This window comes from Gadus morhua, chromosome 5 (genome assembly GCF_902167405.1).
Source record: "Gadus morhua chromosome 5, gadMor3.0, whole genome shotgun sequence".
In the NCBI taxonomy this organism is placed as follows: Eukaryota; Metazoa; Chordata; class Actinopteri; order Gadiformes; family Gadidae; genus Gadus; species Gadus morhua.
Genome location: NC_044052.1, coordinates 18,955,454 through 18,975,409, shown reverse-complemented (window position 1 = coordinate 18,975,409; position 19,956 = coordinate 18,955,454). Strand labels below are relative to the sequence as shown.

Below are 19,956 nucleotides of genomic sequence, written 5' to 3'. Positions count from 1 at the left end.
GGGATATGGAATGGACACAATCTTGGCACACATTATAAGTATTTTAACCAAATGAGTTAAAAGACGAGGAAAGACATAACCTGTTAGATAGCATCAGCTATTATAACATCCCTTTGTTCTCCGCTACAGTCTGTGGCATCCCAAGGATAAACGCATTCAACTCAAGTTAAAACATACATTGTGACTGCTTTACCAATGACCATGAATGTAACAGGTTATGTTGTTCGCCACCAGGGGGCAACAGTATTAAGGAAGACCTGACCAACGATCAAAACACTGTACATGCGTCGCTCTTAATACTGAAAGACTGACCGCATACACCAGAACCACCGTTCAACAGAGACGCGAGTCAACACTCAATACAAAAAATACAAAGATGTCCATGATGATAAAGATGAGGATTTTGGGAAAGGTCAAAAAAAATATGCAGGATAAAATCTTTTATAAAAAAGTTTGAAAAATTCCAGTTTGAAATAATAATAATAACAAAACAAAACAACGCACTCTATATAAACAACAATGCAACATATCTTAGTGTAAAGGGTTAGAACAAAAAATCCACACGGAGCCAAGTCTTGTATAGGGACATGAATGATTCGTTAACCGAATAAGGTTTCCCAGAGAAACCATCACCTCACTGAAAACTTTACATTAAGAAAACATAAAAATGGCCATGAAGAAACATTAATAATCCCATTTATGAAAGAAAAAGCTGATTATTTATCCGACCAAATAAGACTGATGTATTGAGGGGTCACAGTGTCTGAATTGTGACCTAGTATATTTCCAACTACTGGGGAGTGCTTCACACTAAAAGCGTTTTTAAAGAATCGCAGTCAGTGAAGAAGGTGTGGGTGTGATTGTCACGGTGAGCGTTTTTGCGAGATGTCCAGGAACTTGCATAGTATGACAAAAGGCACCTCTGGTACGTGTTCACAGGAACATGTATGTTGTATGTTGGCACTCTGCACTTCCCGCCATGGTAATAATGACATGGAACATGCTGGATGTTCACTCTAATCACTCAAATGACTCCACTTCCCAGACGCCACTGGTCGCTACTCTTGGGGTCAAAGGTTAAAGTGATGTTTCTTTACATGGTAATGGATCCTCACGCGGGCACATGATGCGTTTGTTCCCCGGTTTGAGCGTGGTCTTTTCTTTGGCTGTCAGCTCTGGGCTCCTGCCCCGCGCGTGGTATGGATGAGTTCAACACGAAGCCACGATGTGTGTGCTTGGACGTCCCACGTCTCCGGTGTTCATGCAACGTGTCAGCCGGTTTGTGACCTACTTTTTTTTTTTTCTTGTTAGAACAGGCACTGTCGTCATGGTGATCATCCAACAAGCTTCCGTCCCACGAAGCTCTTTGAATGCGCTCTAGTGTTGGCCGACTGACGGAAGAGACGTATTTTCTGACGACGCTTTTCCCTCTCGCTCTCCAGTCCAAACGACGCGAGTGTCACAGTGGAGAAGCAGAAGTGGACTTTAAGATACCCCTCTTCAGCAAAGAGTTATTTTTTTATTTCATCGACGAAGTTCCGGTTTCCACCTGATGCCTCTGCACACTGTGTCGAGTCATCTTAGATTCACGTGGTGAGGGGGGGCGGGGGGGGGGGGGGGGTCACTCAACCGACGCAGTATCCCCCAAAAACCAACCAGGTTCAGACCGCTTTAGCCCGCGTTTTATCCAGTTCAATCCAGTTCACCCACCCTCCTCTGACTTCTGCTGTAGTAACAGATCGTGACTGGCTCCTGACTGGCGTTCAGACCGGATCTCCCCGGCTGGTGTGTTACCCCCCCCCTTCCATCGGCCCCCCTCCTCCCTCGGCCCCCCCCAGCCCTCACACCACGAACTCCGGCACCTCGTCGCTGGTGAGGTCCAGAGAGAAGTACTTGTTGGTCCTCTTGATGGGGAAGGCGTGCTGCTCGCCGCCGCGGACGCCCACGCTCGGCTCCGTCAGCCCCGGGTAGGCGCAGCTGTCACTGAGCTCCTGGGCGCAGCCGAAGGTGTAGCTGTGGGCGGTGTCCTGGCAGAGCTCCGCCCACTGCATGCAGCCCTTCTGGTAGAGGCGCACGTCGTCCAGGGATTGGCTGTGGCGGTCGGTGGACGACTGGGTCTTACGGCAGACCAACGTCTAGCAGGGCGGGGGGAGCAAATGAAACATGAGTGAGAAGTTTAAGATATTCTGGAGATTTAATCCATGGCATGGGATGCGTGCATGCTGCAGGTATCACTTCTTTAGGATAAAGGAGTAGGACTTTCAATCATCTACTTGCTCTGTGATATACAATAGAATTGGGCCCCTTAAAGATTGTGGTTCTTATTGGAAATGAACGTGGTCGGGTGAATTCGATTTGATTCACTGTTATTTCCGCTGCTAGCTGAAGAGGGCAGTATAGTCACAGCCAACCAAAATCACCTGTCTAACAAAAAGTTATGGTTTTAATTTTGTTTTGTCACAGTATTTGAAAAGTCGACACCAATGTCTTGCACTCCATTTCCTAGTACTGGCAAGGCCACAAGCAACTTTGACAAGGGCTATTAATTAAAACTGTCAAAACTAAAGTCTTGGCAAGAACCCCATTATGCGTTCATGCTCTGGTAGATGTGACCATCAATGTCGCCATCTCGGTGCAACACAGGAGGTTCTTCCCAGTAAGGCTGGACGATAAATCTAATTCAAACCGACATTGCGATGTAATAGAACGCGATTTGCGCAAAAGGCGGCTATTAAAAAACTTTTTGCGGAGGGGGATTTGAAACTGTAAATGAGTGCAGATCAGTTAGAATTGTATTTATTTGTCTCTTCCAATTCAATAGATGAATAAAGATGTTATATCAATTTCTACATCAATTCATCTCAACACATAGGCCTGGCCTATAGGAAAGAGCATTTATATGCTGACTGCTTCCAATGCTGTGTTGGGTGTTGGTCATACCATAGAATAATTAATTGCTTGTGTTTAGTGAATAATACAGAACATAATGAACGACGTTAAAAAGAAGAATCGCGTACCAAATCTCAATCGCAATATTGGTCCAAATAATCGCAATTCGATAATTTCCCCCAAATCGTTCAGCCCTACTTCAAAGTGACCGCACGGAGAACGTTTCTCCGATCTCGGCGGCGGGCGACGTCTCACCTGGGGTAGGGACTCTATGCTCTGCCCCCTCATCTTCACCACCGTCTCGGAGGAGCTGGACGTCGACGAGCTCACGTCCTTCACGATGAGACCTGATGGAACCAAAACAAACGCACGATATTTTTGAAATTTTCTCCTAGCCGTCGGCGTTAGCCTGCGCTAGCGGCGTTAACAAGCCGTTGTTGCCATGCGACTGGTCAGGCAATTTTATATGCGGTGTAAAAGATTCACAGAAATTGACAGGAACGCACACATTTACGTTTACTTTCAGGGCATTTAGCAGAGCCTTTTATCCAAAAGACTTGCAGAAGTACATTTGTCAGAGGAAAGAGAAACAATATATATACGATCATATACAGGTGCTGGTCAAATTATTAGAATATCATGAAAAAGTTGATTTATTTCAGTAATTATATTCAGAACGTGAAACTTACATATTATATCAATTCATTACACACAGAGTGATATATTTGAAATGTTTATTTCTTTTAATTTGGATGATTAGTACTGACAATTACTGAAAATCCCAAATTCAGTATCTCAGAAAATTAGAATATTAGTTACGACTAGTACAAAAAATGATTTTTTAGAAATGTGGGCCAACTGAAAAGTATGAACATGGAAAGTTTCAGCATGTATGGCAATCAATACTTAGTTGCAGCTCCTTTTGCCTGAATTGCTGCAGCAATACGGCGTGGCATGGAGTCGACCAGTCTGTTGCACTCCTCAGGTGTTATGAGAGCCCAGGTTGCTTTAATAGTGGCCTTCAGCTCTTCAGCATTGTTGGGTCTGGCATCTCGCATCTTCCGCTTCACAATACCCCATAGGTTTTTTATGGGGTTAAGGTCAGGTGAGTTTGCAGGCCAATCAAGAAGAGGGATACCATGGTCCTTAAACCAGGTACTGGTAGATTTGGCACTGTGTGCAGGTGCCAAGTCATGTTGGAAAATGAAATCGTCACCTCCATAAAGTTGGTCCGCGGCAGGCAGCATAAAGTGTTCTAAAACTTCCTGGTAGACTGCTGCATTGACCCTGGACCTCAGGAAACACAGTGGACCAACAGCAGCAGATGACATGGCACCCCAGACCATTACTGACTGTGGAAATTTTACACTGGACTTCAGGCAACGTGGATTCTGTGCCTCTCCTGTCTTCCTCCAGACTCTGGGACCTTGATTTCCAAAGGAGATACAAAATTTACTTTCATCTGAAAACATAACTTTGGACCACTCAGCAGCAGTCCAGTCCTTTTTGTCTTGAGCCCAGGCGAGACGCTTTTGACGTTGTCTCTTATTCAAGAGTGGCTTTACACAAGGAATGCGACAGCTGAAGCCCATATCTTGCATACGTCGGTGTGTGGTGCTTCTTGAAGCACTGACTCCAGCTACAGTCCACTCTTTGTGGATCTCCCCCACATTTTTGAATCGGTTTTGTTTGACAATCCTCTCCAGGGCGCGTTTATCCCTCTTGCTTGTACTCTCTTTTCTACCACATCTTTTTCTTCCCTTCGCCTCTCTATTAATGTGCTTGGACACAGAGCTCTGGGAACATCCAACCTCTTTGGCAATGACCTTTTGTGTCTTGCCCTCCTTCTTTAAAGTACCAATGGTCATCTTTTGGACAGTTGTCAAGTCAGCAGTCTTCCCCATGATTGTGTGTCATACAGAATCAAAACGAGAGACCATTTAAAGGCTTTTCCAGGTGTTTTGAGTTAGTTAGCTAATTAGAGTGTGGCACCAGGTGTCTTCAAAATCTGACCTTTTCACCATATTCTAATTTTCTGAGATGTTGAATTTAGGGTTTTCATTGGTTGTCAGCTATAATCATCTTCTTTTTGGCAAAAAACACTTATAATGTATCAGTCTGTTTGGAATGAATGTATACATTCTACAGGTTTGACTTTCTAAATGGAATTAATGAAATAAATCAACTTTTTCATGATATTCTAATAATATGACCAGCACCTGTATATACGATGCATACGCTTTATTTTTATTTATCGATATTTGCGAGATTAGCTGAAGGTAGCGGGCATACCTGAGTATCCGCTGCCCTGGTCTGGCGACAAGGTGAGCATGTCCTCGGTGATGTGGATACACAGGTCCTGGGTCAGCTCCAGAGCCATCTCGTGGAGCTCCTCATAGTCCTTCGGGTCGTCCACCAACATCTCGATCTCTACGTTAGGTCAGCAAACGGAACTCGATATCAGACACATTCCCTCTCTACGTTAGGTCAACAAACGGAATTTGAAATCCGACATCTTCGATCTCCATGGATGCATTTTAGGCAGTATTGGAGGAATTTCCGATAGTGGTATTAGTATCGGAAAACTCATATCCACGGCCATCTTAACCCAAACCCTAACACACATTTTGGGCTGAACGATTAGTCAATCGACGATGTACTGGAACGCGATATGCAAATCGCAAAGGCTGCCATAAAAAAAAATCGCAATCGCAATATAGGTCGAAATAATCGCAACTCCATGATTTTCCCTCAATCGCTCAACCCTGCACACAACCCACACGGCGTCGCCGCCGGCCTTACCCTCGTCCAGGATGCGGTCCTTCCCGCTGCTCTCCACCCCCGAGGTGTGCGAGCTGCCCTGGCTGGTGGTGGAGGAGCTGCAGCCGCGCAGCGCCCGGTGCGGCGGCTGGCCGGGGGTCCGGAAACTGTCCGTCTCCACGCCCGAGGTGTGCGAGCTGCCGTGGGAGGCGGTGGAGTGGCGGGACAGACGCTTGTGGTGGTGGGACATGCTGCCGGCGCTGCTGCCGCTGGCCCGGCACCTCTTGTCCAGGGGGTCCATGTCGAGCTCCAGGGCGTCGCTGGAGCTGATGTAGGACTCCCGGTACTGCTTCTTCTCTGGGGGGGGGGGGGGCGGAGGCGGGACACTCGTTGGGGGCGGGGACCGGGTTCACACTCGGCATTGAGATGGCGTTCTTGGAGGACTTTAACCTTATTGTCGACACTCGGTTCCGAACCCGATCGGGATTGGGTCAATTGCAATACAGGTGTGAATGCGACCCAATTGGAACCGGTTTCACACTTGTTCGGTTTACTATCGGCATTGAGAATTGGGCAATGAGACATTGACTCAAATATAAAGGCACCCCTCAGTCAAAAACACGACAGAAATATCTATGATTTAGCAATATCGTACAAAGTGCAAAAGAACAAACAAGAATAAAGGCAACAGCTGCAGTACCTTCGTTCTCCTCCAGGTGGCGGACCTGCTTGAGGACGGGCTGCAGGTTCATGTACAGGCGGTGGCTGTTGCTCAGCAGCTGCAGGAGGTGGCGGGAGCGCACGGGACAGCCCGTGTAGTACATTAGCTTCCGTGCGCTGGGCAGACCGTCCGGAAGGATCTCGAACTTCTTCCCCTGAAACCAACATTAGCACGTCATCAGGGATGTAGCACCGTACTGAATGTTGTGAATACGAAATCGGAATTTGTTTAAAGAGCCCATATTTTATGCATAATCAATAAGGTGTTTGTCACTTGTTGGTAGCATGGCAACAGGTGGTGGCTGGGTTGCCAGATTGAAAGCAATGTAAACTGTTAAAAAACTAAAGCAACCATCCAAAAGTACACGATAAATATTAGATCCTAATCCCCTTGATCTGTACTTTTTAGAAAGCAACTTGGAGGAACAGCTGACACGCTGTTGCTGCGTCGCTGGCAGGTAAAACGAAAGGCGAGGGATATGATTCGAAGCTTCGCTTGTATATTCAACAAAATGCAACTGAAAAAAGCAGCGAGTTCAACAGCCTCCCCGACGCTCTGTGGTGAGGGACGACGGCTGATAAACAAGCACAGTTCATTGATCGTCTTGCTCAAAGCCAGCATGTGTCCGGGAAGGGACGTGGTCTGTTCTTGAAGAAAAGCGATCATGTCTTTTGGCGGCTCGTTGCGCCAAAGACAACGAAGACAACGCCAGTAACGCAATCTGCTCTTCTGAGAGAAACACTAATCAGGGACGATTGCGGCTGATTTGATGCTGGCGGCCGCTGTGGAAAATCAAACTGCGAGATAAAGCGGGCTTATTCCTCGCCGAAACCCGCCGTTGGACGCGGCGTCGACACCGCAGCAGATGTTCCTCATTTCACCCGGAGCGGATCCAGCAGCGACGAATAAACATCTCTGATGGCGTTTGGACTTTTTCAAAAGAGCCCCGATGCACTCCACCACCCGGCACTCCACCGCAGAAAGGAGCTTTTCAATCTCACTCCAATCAGACGTACACGAGATAACCACTTCACCATGGGACCGGCCTTTGGTTCCCCTCCAATCGCGGTCTTTGGGACCGATTTTTAAGAAAATAAAACAAGTTGAGTCCCCCCAGTTTCACCTCCTGGGGAGAATTTGTAGCACTCTAATCCCAGACAAAAGATATATTGTTTTGAACCTATACGTAAGATATATTGTGAGGGGGTTTCTTCAATGTTCTCGTGCAAAACCTAAATGCAAACAAATATAACACATGAAGGTCTTCAGAAAGACAATTGGAGTCCAACCATTTCCCCCACGCCCTCCTACACAGGGACAGATTAATAGCCCGGGGCTGGAGGGGGGTGGGGGGAGGGTGCTTGATGAACAACAGATTCTCCCGCCAGCCCCCCGTCCCAGTCTGCAATATAACGCAGCTCCGATAGAATCCAATTAACTGACTGCTGCACTCGGCTCAGAGAGCGGCTGACGCAGGAGGGAGGAGGGAGGGAGAGGGGAGAGAGGAGGGAGTGATGAGGGAGAGAGAGGGGAGAGATGAGGAAGGGGAGGAGAGGAGGAGGGAGAGATGAGGGGGAGAGGAGGGAGTGATTGGGTGGGGGGGGGAGGGGGAGCTGAGGGAGGGAGAGAGGAGAAGGGCCTGGATAGAAGGAGGAGCTTAGAAAGGGGAGAGGGGAAGGGAGAGGAGCTGGGGAGGGAGGGTTCAACCAGTTCTCCTCTCAGGGCACAGGGTGCGTAGTGAGGGGCTGATGCAGTAGCGCCCTGGGTCTCTCCATCTCTCTCGCTCTCTCTCGGTGTTGAAATGATGTTGGTGACGCTGCAGAATGTGAACATGCGCATATCGAACGTGTGTATGTGTGTTAATGTGTCAGTGTGTGTGTGTGTGTTAATGTGTGTGTTGTGTGTGTTAAAGTGTCAGTGTGTGTGTGTGTGTGTGTGTGTGTGTGTTAATGTGTGTGTTGTGTGTGTTAAAGTGTCTGTGTGTGTGTGTGTGTGTGTGTGTGTGTGTGTGTGTGTGTGTGTGTGTGTGTGTGTGTGTGTGTGTGTGTGTGTGTGTGTGTGTGTGTGTGTGTGTGTGTGTGTGTGTGTGTGTGTGTGTCCAGGGAGGGAAACTATTCAATAGTTCTGTGATCGTTTCCAGAGGACCGCCGCAGGGTCCAACAGAGGAGTCCTGACTCAGTGTTTCCACCGCCCTGCAGCCATCCAGAGACCAGCACCAGGCAGCCCCCTAATGAGACCAAGACCCCTCCCACCACTGGGGCCGGACCTGGGCTCCCCACGCACCAATCAGCAGGTAGGTGTGGTCATGTGACATGACTTTGGGGGAGGGTGTGTTCGCCTAAATCAGGTTCAGCTACGTTCAGTCGGGTTCGGCTACGGCATTAAAAAATAAAAAGACTGCCGACACTGACTGACCTGGGGAAGCCGAAACAACAAACTTAAGCAACAAACTTAAGCAAGTCAAACCACCTTAACCAAGCTTAAACAAGGTTAAACCATAAAGCCGCAAAAATCGAAAGTTACAGAATGTTAACACCTTTCGTAACCCTGCTCACAAAACTTGAGATATCGTATGGGGAGGTCCCGGCTGATTCAAGTCGCGAGGCTTAGAGGCTCAGTTATGGTTCCACGTCTACGCAACGCAATGACTAGGGATCGACCGATACGGATTTTTTAGGGCCGATACGATACCGATATTTTTTCATCAGCCTTAGCCGATACGCCGATACGCCGATACCGATGTTTAGAGCCGATACTACTTTTTTTTTTTTTTTGCTCCCTCAATCATAAAAATTACACTGATAACAAATGTTACAAGTCTCAATTAAAAAAAAGGAACATTTATTGAACTTCAATATAAAAAACTATATTTAACATATAGTAAAAACAGGTGAGGTAGAACAAGTAAAAAAAATAAATAAATAAAAAAAAAAAAAATCGGCGAAAATCGGCCGCGTATCGGCCGATACCGATACACGTAAAAACGCGAATATCGGCCGATAATATCGGCCGACCGATATATCAGTCGATCCCTAGCAATGACCACGCAGACGCTTCGACGCAGTCCTGAACCTGTTTTGGGTCTGCGCCAGGTTTTAGTGATATTCAAGTTTTAAGGCTCGTCAGGTGTTTGGCGTCATGTGACCTGACTCTGGGTCATGTGATCTATGTAGTGGTGGACTCACCACGAAGACCAGCTTGCCCACGTTGGTCCAGGGGAAGTCGTACAGCAGCTGCCTCACAGACCCCACGTTCTGAAACAAGCCATCGGATAAACACAAAGCCACTTTAGAGTTCAGGATTAACATATATAGTACAATATAAATACTCAATGCTATCAAAAACGAACTGACAGCAAATAACTGCTGACTAAGACTAAGGCAGGATAGAGTATTACTGTGTGGCCAACTGTGTTAAGCCCCAAGATGAAAGGCACTGGGTGTGATCCCCTAAATATGCCTTTGACCGACCTACAAGGTAAATAGTATTTAAATTCAGCTTTAGCCGCACGCTGGCCTTAAACACAGAGTGTCATGGGCATGGAGCTCCATCAGCAGCGGCTACCTGGAAGATCTGGATCCCGCGAAGCGTCAGTCCTAGCGTGAGCGACGCCTCCACCTCTTTCTTGTCCTGCGGAGAGAATGGACGCTGTGAGGAACGAACACTGACACGTTTGGCTGATCAACCTTCTGAAACCCCCTCCCGTGTGAGTCCTCGGGTCAGATGAAAAGGCTTTGTTGCTCCAAATCAAAGTGGGAATAACGGCCCGAACCCGTTTTTTGCGTTTCCACTGTAGCGTATGGATTTCTTTAAGGCTGATGCTGATACGGATGTTATTTCATCAGCCTTACCCGATGACCGATACGGGCTGCCAATTTTCTTGATATGATTTTTTTTTAGCCGATACTGCTTTGCTCGCTCAATTTAAATCATAAAAATGATACAATGATGATAACAAATATCGAAGTCTCAATTTAAAAAAGGAACATTTATTGAACTGTCTGTCTGTATAAACTATCGGCGAACGCAGCAGCCAAGCATCGGCGAGTGCCGTTTCACGGAAAAAACGCAAATATCGGCCAGATATATCAGCCGGCCGAAATATTGGTCGATCACTAATGGCAAGGTGCGCAAGCTACCTTTTTAAGGTACGCTAGCTACCTTTTTACGGTTCGCTAGCTAACTTTCAGGAGTGATGGAGTTTCATGCTGATCTTCAAACTGATATATCTCCTCAGACAAAGCTCACCTCAAACACGTGCCATCAATTAATGAAACACATAAAATAATTATTACATTAATCGTATATTTTATGTTTACATGATATGATAAAGCACACAGCAGCATCAACAGAACCTACAGGGACGGGCAGGAGATGGGTGTCCAACAAGTTTGCTAACAAATAGCGTGTTTGTGTGCTTTCTGCCCCGTGGGGGAAGAACTGATTGTGGCTTTAACGCGACATTAACATATCAAAGAAATCACGTCAGCAATCTGCCCGCCCTGCGGCGGCTAAGAAATGAGTCCAAACATGAGATAGCATCAGCGGGAGGTGATGCTATCTCATGTTTTTAATCAAAGTCAGGAAACATACAGTATTCCATGGATAGCCCTCAGCATTGAAGAGCATGTGGTACAGACACGTTTGAACTAATATGTTGTCAAGTAGTTCATCAGGACCCGGAATGGAGTGGTGGCAGTGCTCGACACAGTTTCTCTGTACATAGACCTGTACATAGACTAGGGATGCACCGAAATGAAAATTCTTGGCCGAAACCGAATATACTGAAACAGTTGACCGAAGGCCGAAACCGAATACTGAATGTGTCTTTTAATGTTTTTCATTCATTTTGCTTTAATTTTTCACCATTGCATAAATCAAACAATTAAATGTCCTTTATAAAAAATTGTGTCTTGCTTTTCTATAAAGAAAATCAATTACAAATTTTATATAAAATATTTATTTAATACTGAACGTTTTCTAACATTCCAGCAGACATTATAGCAAGAATTTAAGAACAATGTACCTTTTAAATAAATGAGTAAATTTTTTTTTTTTTAATAAATAAATAAAAATGTTCGGCGTATTATGTTCGGCCTTTTTACTCCTTCGGCCGAAACCGAACATTATGTTTTGGGCCATTTTCGGCCGAATATGTTCGGTGGCCGAATATTCGGTGCATCCCTAACATAGACCTTAGACCTTTAGACCTTTAACAAGAGAAGGTCGACTCTATCAATCCCAGACCGGACGTCCGTGGCGAGAATAGAAGTCGTGGCCCAGAAGGGGTTAGTGCTGGAGAACTAAGGTGTTGACTGAGTCGGTAGGGTTAGTAGTGGGGTTAGTGGTGGGGTTAGGGGACTGATGAGCCTCACCTTCTAGAGGCGGTAGTAGTAGGGTTAGTAGTCGGGTTGGTGGACTGAGGTGATGAGTCTCACCTCGTAGAGGCAGTGGGGTTAGTGGACTACAGTGATGAGTCTCACCTCGTAGAGGCGGTTGTGGGGGGGTTAGTGGAGGTGATGAGTCTGAACATGTAGCGGCTGTGGGGTTAGTGGACTGAGGGGTTAGTAGTGGGGTTAGTTTCACCTTGCAGAGGTATTAGGGTTAGTGGACTGAGGGGTTAGTAGGGGGGTTAGTTCACCTTGTAGAGGTATTAGGGTAAGTGGACTGAGGGGTTAGTAGTGGGGTTAGTTCACCTTGTAGAGGTATTAGGGTTAGTGGACTGAGGGGTTAGTAGGGGGGTTAGTTCACCTTGTAGAGGCGGTAGTAGTGGACGGTGACGTCGTCGAGCTGGGCGCTCTCCTTGATGTACTTGAGGTGGGCCTCCGAGGCCGTCAGGGCGAACTGGTCCTTGTGCATGTTGGGGATGTGGCGCAGGATGTAGTCCCGCCCCCGCTTGGTGATCACCTGACAGGAAGTCAAACACAGCGGCGGGAAACGTCAACCTCAGCCGTTTCAAACGGTGTTTATTCGGGCGTTTCAGGGACTGTGGATGAAAGCGTGCACTGCTCTGGACGATTCTGGTACATTATCAGCAATGTTTTTAACGTGTATGGTCCCTGTCTAATAAAGAGTCGTTTAGGTCCATCACAGTCTCAGCGGGTTATTCTTTGGCTGTGATAACACCCCCAACTTAAACTAAACAACACGTTTGCACTAAACACCCCAAAGGGTCAGGGAAAAAACCTAAACTCAGAACTCGGTGCGGAAAAAGGGGGAGATTTTGGGAGCACAGAAGAGGCATGTCTTGGTGAGTCAGGCATTTCCTTCTCGACAGAATGAGGGTGTGTTTCCGAAGAAGAAGGGAGCGACACTTGTGGACGCAGCGGAGGAGTATTGTTTTTATGACCTATGAATGTTGCATAAATGTCAGCCCTGACACGGAGAGAACCAGTCTGGAATCAATTCGACAGAACTTCCGAAGAGTGTTTGTGTGTGTGTGTGTGTGTGTGTGTGTGTGTGTGTGTGTGTGTGTGTGTGTGTGTGTGTGTGTGTGTGTGTGTGTGTGTGTGTGTGTGTGTGTGTGTGTGTGTGTGTGTGTGTGTGTGTTGTCTTTTGTGTACTGGGTAGTTTCACTCCCCTCCCCGTCTCGCCCCTCTTGGTTGATATTATGCTTTTTCGACTTTTCGATTTGCTTTAGACTGTCATATGCCGCATGTACACATGTTTTACATCTGCTAAACTAGAGAAATCCAGAAATCTAGAAATCTACGTCCAGCCCAGGGGGAGTATACACGCCCAGCGAGAACGCCCGTCAACAAGTAACCAAAAAAATAGATAATAATACCATTATTGAAGATGCTGAAATTGGTTTTGTGTGTGCATCCTAAGGGGTATTTAAAAATACAGGAATGTAACCCTATTCTAGCAGTACCACCAAATGCAATTATTAACCCCAAAGAAGCAAAGAACTGCACTAAAAAGGCGGTCTGCCGGTGGGGGCGGGGGGCTTCCCTCTGAGCTGGGCTCGTGTGTCTCTGGTCCGAAAGGTAAGAGGAGCACCTCACCCCCCCTGGAGATGAGGGGGTTAAGCAGGGATAAGATATGGGAGTCCTTCATTATTACCGGATTGTATTATTAGTGTCCTGTACTTTCTGCTGGGTCTTTCCCCGCACGATTCGGGTGTCATAGATTGGAAGGAAGGTGGTGTGTGTGTGTGTGTGTGTGTGTGTGTCTGTGTCTGTGTCTGTGTCTGTGTCTGTGTCCGTGTCCGTGTCCGTGTGTGTGAACATTGGCATGTGTGTGTTTGGGTGGGTTGGTGTTTGTGTGGACATTTGCTTGTGTGTGTACATGGACAAGTAGTATAAACTGGTGTACAGGTCACAGCTCATGCCCAAACATCTACTTCCTGTGCTGGGCTGGTCTGACAGGCCTGATAAGCAAGTTAATCACAGGAAGTGAAGGGCAATCAGTTTGGGTGTGGTTGCAATGACCATGGCGGTCTAGTTTAGTGGCCGGTGGGGGTGGGAGGTTTCCCACAATGCACCACTGAATCCAAGTATTCCTCCAGATTGTGCATGCCACCACAACGCCACAAGCTTGTGCCACTTTCTAGCGCTTGAAATAACCCAGGTGTCCTGATTCTCATTATGCCACGTGCAGTTTGGTTGCTTGGGACGGTGAATCAAAGGCGAGGAGACCTACATACAGACACTAGGATACCAGGCTATTCTTTGTTTGTACCTTCTCATTTATTCAATGAACTCACTTATGCCCTTCTGCAGACGACAGCAGATTTATTTACTTTTAGGGCATTTAGGCGACTTACAAAAAGTACATTTGTCAGAAGAAAAATAAACAATTTATCGCTGTCGGCGCAGTAAGGATGTTCATAGAACCAAGCACTAACAATTGTTTGGTTGGATATGTTTGCTTTAAGTCAACTTTGAACACTGAATTGAAAACAGCAGAGGACATTGAGGGAACATGCAATCTGTTCAGCCACTGAATCTACGAGTATCACTGTGTGTGTGTGTGTGTGTGTGTGTGTGTGTGTGTGTGTGTGTGTGTGTGTGTGTGTGTGTGTGTGTGTGTGTGTGTGTGTGTGTGTGTGTGTGTGTGTGTGTGTGTGTGTGTGTGTGTCGGTGGTAGCACCACCACCCTCACCTTTACAAGCCCGAATTTTCAAGCGCACACTCAGACATGCGCGCATACAAACGCACCCACCGAAACTAAAAATACATGCGCACAAACAAAGAGCGCGTGTGGAATAAAACCAAAATCAACACTTCAACAACACACTGCGTCTACTCCAGGTCGTGACTCACCCAGGGGGGAAAGTAAGCCTCGGGCTCGAAGTACTTTCCAAAGTGCTTGTTGCGCTTGAAGTTCCCCAGGTCTGCCTGCAGGGCGAAGGCGGCCAGCAGGAAGTAGGCCTCCTCGCGCTGAACGCACTGGGAGAGCAGCACCTGCTTCCTCAGGTGCCAGTAGTAGTAGTACCTGGCCGCCCGGTCACTGTGGGGGGGGGGGAGAGAGACCGGGGGAGACCGTGAGCCACTGCAGAGGCACGGGCTGTGTTCCTGTACTATTTCCCGTTGTAATTTCCCGCGGGCCAGTGGTGCGTCTTGACTTGTAACCGGAAGGTTCCTCGTTCGATCCCCGGCTCCTACTAGAGGAGTGTCGAGGTGTCCCTGAGCGAGACGCCTCACCCTGACTGCTCCCGACGAGCAGGCTGTCTCATTGCGTTGTTGACACCGCCGTTGGGTGTGTGGATGTGTGCATAAACCGCTGTAAGTCACTCTCGATAAACGCGTCTGCTTGGTGCCCTAAATGTAAACACAATGCTTGTTCGCTATACCGAAGATAGGGGGTCAGGCTGTGGGGGGGGGGGGGAATTGATATTAGATGCTTGTTGGCAAGTACTCGTTTGTTAGATCGTTAGAGAAAGAAGTAGAACCCACAAAGAAGAAGCTCTGAGTGGCCCAGCAGGAGGAAAGGTGCGGTGTTGTAAAAGGCCTTGATGACTGTTGAGCAGATCATAACCTTCATGGGGGCATGACTAAGTGTGGAGTGTGGTCTAGATATGTGTTCCTGTGTTGTTGGATACACTGACCCATCCTTGGAACGCACCAGGCTTCCTCTGTTCTGTGCTTAAGATTGTGACAATCAAGGAGAATCTCTAAATATTTAGGAAGTGAGGATAAGTGAAGTCCCTGGAGAACAACACACTGGAATGCAACCTTGGGATGTGTGAGGGTAACCCGAGTCCTCAATTCAAGGTAACTTTATTTGTTTTGCTCTTTATCTACGACCGTCTGCCAGGCTCTGTCTGTCTTCGCAGGGTCGCAGAAGCTCAGCAGGAAAAGGAAGTAACCTTGATAAGAAGCACATTGTGCGAAAACATCCTTCATCCTTTTATTTAAGTCATAAAGATATCCGTGATTTGGTTTATTAGAGTAATAAAGCAGTTGTAAAAGTGAGGTCTTACCATAAGAATGCATGACATGAAAATGTCTGTTGGGTTTTATGGTTTCTGAGCTCATTATCACACGTGAACATCTGAGACCGTTGAGAGATAGTCAGTACAAAATACATGTATATATAAATACATCATTTGCTTTTTTGATTTTACATTATTCATTTATAATTCATTTATAAAATGAAAAACTATATAATAAATATCAAAACAAATATATTGAATATCTATATAATATATATTGTATGTTGTTCTTTCATCATGGTATTGTCAGTTGGCAATTGCAAGTTAGCGATGGTTTAAATCCTACTTATTTATGTTAGCTTTAGCTAGTTAGCTGTGCTTTAACCCCAGGTATTTTCTGATAGCTTTGCACTTTGCTTTGCTTTAAATCATTTATTTTTCTTTAATGTATAGCCTATTTATCTGTTGTTCAAATGTTAGTGTCTTCTGATACCTAAAGCTAGTAGTTAGCTGTGGTTGAAATCCTACTATATTCTGATAGCTATAGGCTGTGGTTTAACAGCTGGTGTCTTCTGATAGCTATAGCCAATGGGCTGTGGTTCTGCTCACCTTATCAACCTCCCGTTCTCCACGTAATACTGGGCTCTGAAGTGGATTATCATGGGAGGGCCGAACTGGTCGATGCCCTGTGGAACAAATGAGCAGAACATCAGAACAGCAGAACATCAGAACATCAATGGTCATGAAGTCCTCAGATCGATGCGTATCGCTGACGTTACTCAATTCAATAACTGATGAATGCGGTCCGTACAGAAGTACGTCGCGTTGTTCACGGTGTATACATTAGGGATTGGGTTTCTCTCTGTAACCCACATGACTCGAATCAAACTCTATTCTCGATTCAAAATCGAATCACGATTCAGTACATAGGGAGTGCGAATCTCAGGATCTACTCTGGTCCACCGTGCGCTAAGAAACGGCGGTGTGGCAAATAACGGCACGATAGATGAATAAAGTGTGTGTAAGATTAAGTCTTTTTTATATTTGAATAAATTCCATCAACCTCGAATGGATTATCGGATTATGGAGAAAAATGGTGAAGTGAGAGTAGACGAAACGCTGACAGGAATCAAAGGAAGAGCTTTTTATTCAAGTCTCAATATTATTATTATTATTATAACCTGAATGGATGATCGCAATTCCTACGTGAATGTGTAACTACTTTTCCCCACCACTTTCAGACATTTGATTCCTACGCACAGAATGCTCATGATTCAGATTCAGATTCAGATTTTATTGATTGATTATATTTATTGATTCAAACCTGTAGAAGTGAGACTTCCTATAAAGGGTACCCCACCTACAGCGCAGTTGGCTCTAGGGTTCCGGCGAGAGGCGCTCTGGACACCTACCTTGCTGGCCTCCCTCTTCCACTCCTTGGGGCAGTACTTGGACAACTTCTGGTCCAGCTCCATGTAGATGTGTTCATTGTCTGCAAGAGGGACGGATTAGACGTGGGTTGAATACAGATACAGCGTGATTAACATTCAGTCCTCTATTTATATCTATGTGTGTGTGTGTGTGTGTGTGTGTGTGTGTGTGTGTGTGTGTGTGTGTGTGTGTGTGTGTGTGTGTGTGTGTGTGTGTGTGTGTGTGGGCATTTTGCAGAGTGAATCCCCGGGGAAGGGGGGCTGTTCAAGCTCGGCCCGTTTAGCGTTCAGAGGAGGGACGGCTGGCATCATCTATTGAGCTGAGTGTTCAGCAGATGTTCTGCAGTGACTCATAGTGTTTGTGAGTCTATGTGTCGCTCTCTCTGGTTGTCTCTCTCTCTCCTAGTGTCTCTCTCTCTCTCTCTCCTTGTCCCTGTCATGGTGATAATCTCTGTGGGCCCCACACATACAGACTGGATCCATCCGGTTCACCAATAAACGATATCAGAGATGATGGGGAGAGACGAGGGAGGGGGACAGGAAAATGGAGGGGGAGATGGAAGGAAGAAGAGCTTGACAGAATTGGGAAATGTTAAGAATAGTATCGACCTTATCTTGGTTTACCCTACTCTCTGCCGTTTCAACTATAATTTGATAATTTTAACCAAGTCACTTAATGACCTTACAATTACAATCGAGTACGCAAAATGACCATATTTAATTATTGGCCAGCCCCAAGAGATGGGGTCATATGTTCTTCTCAGCATGCGGGTCAAGGAAGCCGCGCATTAACACCCTGATTTACCACCCCCCCCAGTATCACTGCACCAGTCCTTCCAGTCCCACTGCACCAGTCCACCCAGTACCAGTACAAAACCAGTCTCTTCTGTGGTGAGGCTTCCCTCTGGGAATGTCGTCCCCCCCCCCCCCCCCCTCCGACATGGTATTCCTGGCTAGCGGTAGGGCAGGCCGGGAATGTGATCCGATGTAGTTCTGCTCTCCACAGTGTTGAATTTGAAAGCGCTGCTGCGTGTGATTTATAAACCATGGTTCCTGAGGACGCCTTCAGCCCCCTACTTTGAGTCTGGATCGTAATAATCCTCGTTAATCATTCTCACCCCGCGTGTTTCTAAGTGAAAACATTTAGACGAGGAGTTGTTGTGGTTTTTAATTTGCTATAACTCATCCGCTGGCAGACGTCATCTGTCATTATCAGAAGAGTAGGGAACAGAGAGAGAGAGAGAGAGAGAGAGAGAGAGAGAGAGAGAGAGAGAGAGAGAGAGAGAGAGAGAGAGAGAGAGAGAGAGAGAGAGAGAGAGAGAGAGAGAGAGAGAGAGAGAGAGAGAGAGAGAGAGAGAGAGAGAGAGAGAGAGAGAGAGAGAGGTTTGCCTAGGGGATTTCACGCTGTTCAGACAAGCAGTTTAGGAATGTCCCACAATCAGACTTTTTGGCTCCTTCTCCCGCCACTGGCCGCTGCCATTGGCTCATCTGGACGACAGCTGTCCGCGGACGCAGGCCCCTGTGATTGGCCGTCTTGGGCGGTTGTGAACAATTGTCCGAGCCCCCCCCACTGACCCCCAGGGTCTTTCACAACAAGGTCCGGATTGTTATTTGTCCTCGTCTACATTTCTGCCGTCAGCCTGCCCCTTCAGAGGGTATTCTCCCGACCTCCCACTAACAAGCGGGAGTAAGCACTGGGACAGGGTCAGCTGTTGGATCCAAACCAGCAACCCCGCGGTCGTACATCCACGTCGTACTCACTCAAACTGTCCTCCCCGTTTTCGCTCGCTACTCTGGAAAGTCATTCCGTGGCGGCGAGGGAATTGATGACATTTTAAATGTATTTGGCAGCTGCTGGCCGACCCGGCTAACCCCACCCCTCCCTTCGCCCCACCGCAGAGCGGGGTGACTCATTCCGCACACGGCTATTAACCCCCCCCCTCCCCAACCTTAGCTCCACCCCCGCCACGGCCCCCGTGTCAGCTAGTATCCGACGTGGGCCCCGGTCTCCACGGAGACGGACGTGACGAGCGTCTGACAGACGTCATGTTTGTGTTGAGACTCGCAGGGCCCAGACGATGTGATTGGTCACTGGAAAACAACACACTTAGTTTCCCTGGTCCTGCTGTAACTCCCTGCTCTGATGATGAGGAGCCGAGAGTCGGTGAGGGAGACGTGGGTGACGGGACCGGGCTCGTGTTGGGTAATCACACAGACGATTAGTCGGTTCAAACCAAATCACCTTTCCAGGCTTCTGAGCTTGTCACTTGTTGTTCTACATGTGTGCCAAGCAAGGACTTTGTTAACACCTCAAGGCCAGAGTTAGACCGAGTCTGGGTCCACAAAGTAACGTACTCCTGCCACGCTTTCACTCCCACTGAAGCACAGATGTCCTTCCTCACCAGAACCTCTAACCCAGCACGAATGACCCGATCCGGTGAGTCAGGCGGAAACACCGGAGCGGAGTTCTAAACCTTCTGGACCGGGACAGACCGTCCTCATCCTAACGCGTTTCGTTTGCGTACAGCGACGACGTCGGAGAGAGAGAGCAGAGGGTGGCGGGTTCTTACTCTGGACGACGCTCAGTCCAAACAGGTGGCAGTCCTTCAGACGGAGCAGGTCACACACCTGGACCAGCAGCTCCTGGGACAGGGTCTTCACCTGGGACAGGGGGAGACACGCATCAGCCAAACAGACCAGTGGGTTTCTATCATGTGTTTCATATGCAGGGACAGGAGAGTGTTGCGGCCGTGGTCTTTGACCAGAGTTGTTCTGGT

At 47.3% G+C, this 19,956-nt stretch overlaps 1 protein-coding gene across 1 annotated transcript in view; it reads right to left on the bottom strand.

Annotated features, from left to right (window-relative positions):
- The window catches only part of frmd6 (FERM domain containing 6), a 34,044-nt gene that overhangs the window by 853 nt on the left and 13,235 nt on the right, over positions 1-19,956 (bottom strand). The window contains exons 3-14 of the mRNA XM_030357070.1: positions 19,750-19,840; positions 17,162-17,241; positions 16,359-16,435; positions 14,638-14,824; positions 12,122-12,277; positions 9,935-10,000; positions 9,556-9,624; positions 6,350-6,524; positions 5,692-6,006; positions 5,182-5,319; positions 3,145-3,236; positions 1-2,135 (exon numbers count right to left, since the gene is read on the bottom strand). The exon at positions 1-2,135 is cut by the window's left edge and continues 853 nt beyond it. Of these exons, the coding sequence (XP_030212930.1) occupies positions 1,842-2,135; positions 3,145-3,236; positions 5,182-5,319; positions 5,692-6,006; positions 6,350-6,524; positions 9,556-9,624; positions 9,935-10,000; positions 12,122-12,277; positions 14,638-14,824; positions 16,359-16,435; positions 17,162-17,241; positions 19,750-19,840 (1,740 nt within the window). The 3' untranslated portion in view covers positions 1-1,841. The remainder of the gene's footprint in view (positions 2,136-3,144; positions 3,237-5,181; positions 5,320-5,691; positions 6,007-6,349; positions 6,525-9,555; positions 9,625-9,934; positions 10,001-12,121; positions 12,278-14,637; positions 14,825-16,358; positions 16,436-17,161; positions 17,242-19,749; positions 19,841-19,956) is intronic.